Consider the following 10201-nt stretch of genomic DNA (forward strand, 5'->3'; position numbering starts at 1 on the left):
GTTTGGTTCGAAACCGGGTGTAGTGACAGGCTGAATCAGCACGTCTGAGCCTGCGACATACGCGGGAAAAATGACGTAAAAGTGACTTTCTGCTTTCTTTCTCTAAACCAGGGGTGTTAAACATACGGCCCGCCAGACGATTTCATCCGGCCCGCGAAGGAATTCTGAGTAGATTGCAAAATTCTTATATTTCTCAGCACATTTGTTACAAATGTTGAGATTTTTGCAGGAAATAATTCCATGTTTATACGCCCCATTAGTACCACCCGACTACGGCGCCGTGGTGTCACTGTAGCTCCCACTAGTAACAAGTCGGTGACATTGATATCCAATTTCAAGAAGGTAAAAAAAGCACACTAAGTTCAGAGTTTATTACAAATATGGACCCAAAAGTAGTTATTCACAGAAGCGAAAACGCCAATGTGGAACCGCTATATGCACTTTACATGGGAACATATATTAGTTGAAAATATATCTAATTGAAATATCTATGGCCGTACTGATGTGTCACTTTCGACCCAATAGATCCCCAGAAATGAGAGAAACCGGACTCGCGTCTACAATATTAATAAACCAAATTCCAACGTCCGCGTTTACAATTCTTGTATTCCTCACAAAGCATATATGCAGGGCCAACACCAGATTACGACTAAATCAAGGGGAGCATAGAATATGCCAACTTTCGTTAACGCCACTGTTTTAGCAGTTCTCAACTGTGTTTAACCGGACAATCGTCGTAGTTTTGTCAATTCCATTGTTCGCGAATAAAGATGTCGCTATTTGGTACTTTAAAAACCATGTGATCCATGTATTATCTACATGTGATATTAAAGTATTCAAGTGAAAAGCAAGAGCACGAGGTACCATTTCGGAATAATTTGACTGGTCCTGAGTTTGACACCCCTGCTCTAAACAATCATCATATTTTCGTAATAACGGTTCGATTAGCACAGGGGTTCTCAAACAGTGATTCATGGGCCACAGGGGCATTTTGAGGTGGGCCACGGAGCTTTTTGGATCATTGTAGATTTAGTGAAAATTTAGTTATATTTATTATGATATTAGGTCAAAACATATAGGTATTCTAATAATCGAAGTTTTCAGCCGACTCTGATGAGAAGTATACAGTCACAATGTACAATTCGAAAACGGAAAGGGGAAACGGTGTCTTTTGTATGATGACAACCTACAGCCCATGTTCCCTCTAAGCCGCGCACGTGCGCAGTCTCTGCGCACAGAAAATCTAAGCTGCGCACAAGAAATCGGAAGTGATGACCTTCATTTTAGTCGTTACGCACTGTTGTCCAAGGGACCGCGCAGTGAGTTGGTGAGTGCGCGCTGACTCGTCAAAAATTAGAGGGAAAATTGCCTAACTAACACCAACGAAAATAAGTTTGATTAGATATTGACTGGAGGTTAATGATAAAGTGACCAAGCATTCCTGCAGGTTCATATGTCGTGTGCCGTTCAAAAGGGTGTGCCTTAAACTCGGTGTGTATTTGATGTAGATTTGCGGTATCCTACATCGGCAGATCGTATTGTTGTGAAATCAAAATAGTCCTAATAATTGCAATTTATTATCATGTATCAACTTCTTGTGGACGTATACGGCACCACCACAGCTTGTATCATAAAAATTCTTTCTCCTCTTCTTTGTAGTATCCCATTAACTGTAATCACGATAAGAATTGGTTGAAGCTGGCCCAACATCGTTTCGATATCACAGTATATATATCAGTCTGAAACATAGTGGAACTAAAACCCCAATCACGCAAACTGCAGGGTGCGGGGATTAGATCATTGTGTTTCGCTACGGGCGTGGAACAATGGACGGACATAACGTATACACAAGAGTTATATCGGCTATCATTACCGTAACTGCCGCGCCCTAAACTCGTCCAATTGGGGGGGGGGAGGGAGCTCGAAGAAAGCCATTTCGTCAGTCGTTTTTTAAGATTTATTCGACTTGAAAATTTTCTTCGGGCTGATTGCGATTTCATGTCGCTAGAGGTCTATATTTCATTATAAATAGCAAGAAAAATGCGCATAGTTTAGAGAAATAAGGCATATTGACGCCGGCGATTATCACGCATCAACCAGGACTATATGACTCTAGGACAGTGGTTCCCAAACGGTGGGGAATTCCCCACTGGTGGGGAATTGAAGGGTTTCTAGTGGGGAATAGGCGCATTTGTTCAAAATTATGTACAGGACAGTCTACATATTCACGGAGACACATGCGCGATTACCGTTACCGGTTAGCTGCTCTGGAATGTACGTATCGACAATCATATTGCGTGTTGTTCCCAAAACCTCATTTTTAGCTCTGGATGACCAATGATGGCGTCACAATCGCATCCAGCACGACTAGTTTGACGTGAAATAACGCTTTCGTGAAATTTTAGAGCGTTACTGGTATCGGTTCACGATACGTTTTATGTTGCAGTTATAGGCGATAGTCTTGCGTACTGGTGTGGTTGTGTGTCTTGTTTAGTCAAACCAGTAAATAGCTGCTCTGTGATGACAAAAGTGTTGGGTAGTGGGGAACAGGACCGTAACTGCCGCACCCAACCCCCCCCCCCAATTGGGGGAGGGGAGGGAGGCGAGCACAAAGGGGCCCAAAATTATTTCGTGAATTAACATAAATGATATAGTATATTTTGGGAAATCTATGCCACTTTTTCAAATATTTTTCGAGCTGGGTGCTCGATTTAATATTGCCGAATATCTTGATTATTGGGTACCCTTCCCCCACGAAAATACGTAGAATTTATAGAAATGGAGACTTCGGCGTCGGCCATCACTGCGCCCCGACGCACCAAGACACATGAAGTTATATGCCATGTAACATGCGACTGTGCCAGAACGATCAGCAGCGAGAAGACCTTGGCCGAGAAGGATTGCCCTTGTGGTGACCGAAAACTTCGATATACAATATACAAATATGTTTAATTGTCCATAGGCGGCTAAATGGCAGCCGCCGAATATTCCTGTCCTGGCGATCTGAACCCCACAGGAAAAATGACGGCAAAGCAATACCAATTTGCAATCGTGTGTGCTTTTTAGTTTTGGCGATTTCCATATCTTTTGACATAGCAGATATAGGAGGTCACGAAATAGCATATTTTAGCGAAGTCAATATACCAACCGGTCCGCCCGAAGATGTTTATTTCTTATTCAGGGGTCCTACCTTATCCCACAGACCTCACCCAGCGGTAAATCTGATCACGTGAGCATAGAGAGGGGGTATAAAATTGATAGCAAAATAAATGCAATTCCCGATCATATTGACCGATTCAAACATGAATTATATAAATTTTTCGCGCTTCGAGCGTTCAGTCGAAATAAGGCGACGCACTAAACAGTAGACCCAATGTAGATGATAAGTAGCGGGGAAAAAGTGTGCAGGCTGAGGGCGAAGCCACCCAGAAGTTGGGTTTATCACCCGGTAAAAGGGGCCCAAGACCAACTTGTTTTTTTGGGAGGGGGGCTGACGAAGTGCTGTTACCGTCCTGGTGGGGAATGGAGGCTAGGAATATTTCTGAAGTGGGGAATGAAGACAAAAAGGTTGGGAACCACTGCTCTAGGATAAGAGGCGGGCCACAGAACATTTTCAAACTGCAAAATGGGCCACGGCTAAAAAAGGCTGAGAACCCCTGCAAGCCGTTTTCTAAGCGTTTCGGTCTTGGTATTGTCTGGGCCAGCGGTTCTCAACCATTTCCACCCACGTACCATTTCGAGGTTTTATGCAGTGCTCGCGTACCACCTAGCCTACATTAGTTACTCGCGCCAAAGGCGGTCGAAGAATGTTTCCACCGTTTCGAGCTGCCGAAGGCAGCGAAACAGACAATATACTGCCCATATTAGGGCGCAGTATATGACTTCTGTAAAGGATCCATTTGGAATTCGTGTGGTCAAATACATTAAAACGTAATTTGGTTAGGTAAGAATCCCAATGCTTTACGACTAGATCTTTTCCCCGTAGGCCGACATTGATGGGATTGCCTCTACCCAAGACGACGATCTTATCACTACGATGACGGCTTCAAAAAACTCAAAATCAACCCCACCTGAACTAATAACTCCTGTCACTGTGGATAGTATTTTCTTTATGGCTTACTCGCCCCTTGGACTGTTTTGGAGCGCACGTATGTTCATTTTCGTAAGCGATGTAGTGAGAGTAGCCAAGCTTTGTTTTGTTGTTGGTCTGTTAGTTTATTGTTTCTTTACTGGGGTATTTGGTCTTGCCTGGATATTACCAGCAATTTTCCAACGGTATTTTAATAAGATATTCGTCCACTTGGTCATCTTGTTTCGTACCAGTTGACAAAGGAGATCCTGAGTCAGCCTATACTGCAATCAGAATCTACTCGCGTACCACTTGAAAGACCTTCGCGTAACACTAGTGGTACGCGTACCACAGGTTGGGAACCACTAGTCTGGGCCATTGTTTCGGTACCTTCCTATCTTTTCATAGTATCGCAGTTTTGTGGTGTTTTGAAATGATGAAAATATTAACAAACTGATACCGATACTTCAAGGCAATGTGCCAATTCATCTCAGCTGATTCTCTCTCAATGGAATTCTAATGCCATCGCCAAAGCCAGTTCAGCTCGTGAGGAATAGTGATGCTAGGCACAGAAGAATAGCTTATTTAAATATACATATATATATTGAAAGTGAAATCAATTTAGGCATTTCAATAATGCTTTACTTAGTGTTCTTCCGAAATCTCAAATCAGATCATCGCGGGCTGCAAAATATGACCTCTGGTGACCCCTGATAATTGAACGTGTGTACGTTTTCCTGCAAGGGGTGAGATTAGCATTCTAACACGTGGTACAACCAGAGGTGGTCAAAGTAGTCAAGAAAGCTACTCAAGTAGAATAGAAGTAGCGACGAAAAAAATCTATTCAAGTACGAGTAGAAGTACTTCTTCCATAAGAAACCTAAAACTACTTGAAGTCGAATTAGAATTGACTGGCTTTAAATCTACTCAAGTAAGTAAGCAGTTGTGAAAACGATCGAAATTCGTTCGCAGGGATTGTCAAAAGCTGCAAATAGAGCTATGCGAAAGGGGCCGAGCTTGATACATATTGATGCATACCAGGAGGTATTCAATTTTCGACAGCATAAGCATTCGTCCGCATCATGGGATGAAAATGATAGTATTTATATGGAAATGCGATACTAATCATCTGTTAAATCGAACAGCACGTGTTAGAAAATATCATGGTATGGCGCACTTCCCCATATTATAAGGCCCGTAGTTTAGTCAAAGGGCAATAGGGAGAAGTTGTATCGGATACAGTGCAAACATTTTGCGCGATTAGTAAACGTGAATAAAAAATATGGTGGATCTTTAAAATGCCATATTGTGTAGCTTTATTTCCGTAAATTAAAGGCTTTTATTCTTCAACATGTATGTTATCCAGACAAAAGAACTGATATTAATAGGAAGTCAAAGTATCTGATACTGGGAATTGAAAGTGAAATATAAATACTACTTCTAAAAGCGGAAAATGTATTTCATGTCTTTAGTTCAGAAAGTTTCAAAGGTGGTATGTTAAAACAGCTCTAAAACTAAAAAAAAAGTAAGAGTCCACTTTCCAGATTAGGACACGCCATATGGACTGCTAGATTACGATATGATAAGTAAATGGTAGTTTAAAACGTTATGATGAGCCATATATACTCTGATGAAATATTTTATATGGGCGAAGGGCGACAATGCGATGTGAACGGAACCACGCCAATCCGCTACCTAAAATATATTCACCGATACTTTAGTGAAATCATACTGGTCACTCCGTATCCGCTGAGCGCGAAAAGCGACGAAAATTCTGGGCTTTACTCAACTTTTATGAAAATTAAATGTAGATACTCCGTGAAAACAGCCCCGAAATTCCTCAGGCTACCTTCCTGATAGGAGGAATAGACTACTTCTACTTGACAAACTGAAAATAGCGAAAAGTAAGAAAGTAAATCACAAAATATTACGAAGTAGAAGTAGCGAAAATCAGATCTACTTGAGTAAGTACCAGAAGTAGAGGAAAACTACTTGAGTACTTCGAAAAAGTAGAAGTACTTCGTTACTGACCACCTCTGGGTACAACATGCCCTGTTGACTCAGGATGGCTGTGGTCAGGCGATTCTATCGGTCGACGTTGGCGATTCCATCCATTCCCGGATCGAATTTATGAATTCAACTGTTGAACGTTGCCGAATTGGTACACGATCCACTTGCCGGTCGTACTCAGCTAGTAGTATCTGGGAGTTATAGATCATTGCTTCTCAACCAATGAGTTGCGACCCAAAATCGGGTCGTCTGGATATTTTGGGGCCGTTTGTTTTTAGGCATTTGTATCTGAGGCGTCAAAATAACAATAGATATAACTGAAAATGTAAAGTGATCACAAAACTTGAAAATGTTTACAAGTCATGAAGCGTTTCATGTCGAGAGCAGGATGGCATTACAATAAAATGCGGCAAATCAGAATTTCTGCAATCAGTAATTAGTAGGGCAAGTTTTTGTAACTTTTTTAAAGCTTCGAGGAGCTTCATAAATACTCGGAGCATATGTAGTATGATGTTTTAAGCTGTTTGAATGAATTTTATATTGCAACTTTTTCTATTTTTCATTGCAACTTTTATCGTATTGCGCAAAATGTAACGGAGTGATTTAAAAAACATGCTATAAAACTATTCTAGTCTGGTTCTCTCTTTGATTTGCATAACAAAAAGCCATGTGATGGATTAGCTGCATCTGAATGTTATCTATGACACAATGGCTGACAGGTTTGAAGTTCAACAACCCCAGCCAAGGGCTACAATTCACGAACTATATGCAAATAGATCGCTTGATTTATTCACTGCCGTTTAAATTTGAGGTCCTTTCCCATTTCACGGACGCCTAGGCGAGACCGCCGAAAATTGTAATTTCACTAGATCACCCTTTCCAGGCTATTGATTTTGTTCAAGTCACCAACACTGAGTTTTGCTGCAACGCCTTTGACCAGGTTTGCAGACCTAGGGGGTTTGGATGTGGTATTTGATTTGTTTTATGGGTTATCGCTTTGCTGTTTGGATTTTTGGGGAAAATTATTTCCGCATTGCGTTATTTTCTTGATGCATACCGGTAAAAATGTGATTTTGGTCGGTCGCCTGTGAAATGGGAAATACCAAATTTGACAGGTCATCTGCAGGAGCTGACAGCGAAATGCTGCCATGTAGGTTTCAAACCTAAAGAACATAAAAGTGCATGCATGATCGATTGAATAGTAAAGAAAGAAACAAAATATGCATACACCCTGCAAATCCCAAATTGTTGGGTTATACCTATAATACCCTAATAATTTTAAAATATTATATATGCAACTTTTACTGCAACTTTTGTTAAGTGTTAAGTACAACATTCTCCCGATTTTAGTGCAACAAAAACTTGCCTTAGGAATTAGTTATATCGAATGTGATTGCCGAGTATTGTTACTTGAAAATATTTTGCGGCCATCTTACCCGACGGCGCTTTGAACTCACGTAAACTCTCGTATTCGAGACGCAACACGTCACTTCGCAACCAACGAGTTCGTTTGTGATTTGGTGTGCTGCTGTGCTGCTGATCTGGTCTAGTTGGACGACTATAGAAAATGTTCAGATTTTCCAAATTCGATCGGAATTAGAATTATAGCTACACCGTTTTTTCGAATTAGACTTGAACTAGAATTAGCTAATTTTTTTCCAAATTAGACTATAATTAGAATTACTGGATTATTCGCGAAAAACTTGGAAATTCAATCATGCTCAGTTCATATCTAATCAGACTTATTTCTCGTAAGCACGAGAAAGACAGATATCCGTACAGATATCTCTACTCGTTTCGCATTATACAGTTCTTCTGTAGAATGTTCGGGTAAACCAGAAACTAGATTACAATAAAGATATTATATCATAGGAACATAGATTACCGGCATATTACTCGAATATGCTTATTTAAACAACTAGAATTATTTAATTGTCCAAGTCTGTTTCTGGTATCATCGAGACATGGAATCTATTTCAATATGTATGCGCTACATCACGTTGGACTAAAATCGCACGATTTTCCAGTCCACCCTTCATAGCACTGGCAAGTAACATAATAACCACTAGTGAGCATAGCGTGTCGCATTGCTTGATCATCGAAAGCCCTGTAAAGGCTATGACTTCCATATAGCTTCACGAAGTTACGCACGTCATTGACATTCAAGAGTTCAACGTTAGTATATCTCTTATCGGTCGTAAAATTTGAATATCTGGTGTGGACACAACGACCATTCCCGTTGCAATGTTTCACGCTGCACTTAAATGCGAGATCCGATGTCTTTTTCACATATGGACCAAGCTCATTTGAAAGGTAGCTGCTTAAACCTTTGCAATTCTCCGCTGAGTCGGTCATTTGATAGCTCCCCCATATTATAATACCAGATGCACCGAGTAACGATGCAACACCAATGCTATTCCTCAAATCATACGGCTGTACGAAGTGAGCATCTTTTTTGTAGGTGAGAGAGTGGTATACGAAGATTGGTATACTAGTATTTCCAACTCGATTCTCATCAACACGCACAGCCTCCAGGACTCGGTTTGCAACGTAATACACCGCATTTCGATTACCTCTGAACCAATCGCCAAGGTAAACGGACGGGTAAAGCGCGGTGCTATCGTCGAATATCCACTGTATATCATCATTGTATTGCCGAGTTCGAATGGTGCACGCCAATGTAGATTTGTCTCCAGTCTTGTTGTAATTGAAACAATTCGGGAAGTTGTAAAAGCCCCACTTTGCCTTCGGGCGAACTATTTTCGCAAGTTGAAGGGTAAAAGCGAAAAACTCGCGGGCTGCACTTTCGTATTCCGATTTTGCTTTCACTTTGATTTGATCTCGAGTCCACTTTGGATGTTCTTTGAGAACTTTTTCTTCCGACATATTTTGATAGGCAGCATGATGACCCCACGACATTCTATCCCATAGTGGATGCCACGGTTCCCAATCAATCACAGCAATGCCTTGAAAGGTAGCATCGGGTATTATCTCCACAATATCCGCTGCTGCTTTAGTTAAGTGACCAGTTAAGTCAGCAAGCTGAGGTATTCCACCGTTAATGATTTCCCCATTCAAACCTATGGAAGGGTATCGCCCAAGCTGGCGAGAATAGAAAATCACCATTACGTCACCATCCGAACCTTTGTCCCGGTTGTATATTATATCAAAGTCACTGAGATCAAGAGTCACGCCATACTGTTCTTTGCACCTTTCACTTGCAACATTCCAGGCAACGACAAATGGCCTACGCGGTAACGGCGGACCGATGATATTTGACTTCACATTCGACCCAGTCGAAGTAAGTATCGAGGACGAAAATACTATTACGGCAAACCATAGTTTATATGTGCAATCGCGGTAAATCATTTTAATACAGAGAGTGTCAGGAATATGCTACGAATAGTCCCGACGACGACTGTAATATATGCATTGCTCAGGAACGGAAACAAAACTAACTGGTACGCGGTACAGCATAGCTTATTCAGTAAGTTACCATAGCAATGGATTACAGCATATCCTTCCTTTTAACGTCGGTCCACCGCAGCTATGAACATCTGAACATTATGAACATGGTAAACACCATAATTTCAATAGCCTTTTGAGCGATATAGCAATGGCTTGAGGCGATAGACGCCATGGTTCGGCTTTGTCTTGATATTGCCGGATTGACTTCACCATTCGCCTATCCAGCAATGCTGTATCATTCCGCATCATAGTATGCCCAATTGCCCATTCTTTGATACTTTTGTACGCTACCCCTCATTAAGTGTGCAATCGCATGCCTCTTTTAACATGTTCTTGCTTTCTTTAATTATTATATTTGTAGGTCATGGTGAAGTCAATCAATTAAACTCACGCCAAAAGTCCTCTCGACTCCTTCCAATCTTTGCATTGTTTCATCTGATGAAATTTCAAATAAACGGAACTGCATGGACGCCGGTCTGTCCGAAAACCTGCAACCTCGCTTTTAATCTGACCGCTATCAGAGACCACCTCACAGTCTTGGGATCAAGTCACTACCTTCGAACCACAAGTCAAAATGCTTTGCCAAATGGAGTATTTGACTACTTGAGTATTTGACTCCGAGTCAAGTCCGTTACAGCGGCTACAGTTACAGTT

General features: G+C 41.3%; 1 protein-coding gene across 1 annotated transcript; it reads right to left on the reverse strand.

Moving 5' to 3' along the window:
- Window positions 1-6387: 6387 nt before the first annotated feature.
- Window positions 6388-10171, reverse strand: LOC145456691 (hyaluronidase-1-like). Its single transcript, XM_080334793.1, has one exon. The coding sequence runs from the start codon at window positions 9446-9448 to the stop codon at window positions 8075-8077; it is 1374 nt and encodes a 457-aa protein (XP_080190919.1). The 5' UTR covers window positions 9449-10171; the 3' UTR covers window positions 6388-8074.
- Between the last annotated feature and the right edge of the window lie 30 nt (window positions 10172-10201).

This window comes from Botryllus schlosseri, chromosome 15 (genome assembly GCF_051294905.1).
Source record: "Botryllus schlosseri isolate E-star chromosome 15, Bs_hap1, whole genome shotgun sequence".
Lineage (NCBI taxonomy): Eukaryota > Metazoa > Chordata > Ascidiacea > Stolidobranchia > Styelidae > Botryllus > Botryllus schlosseri.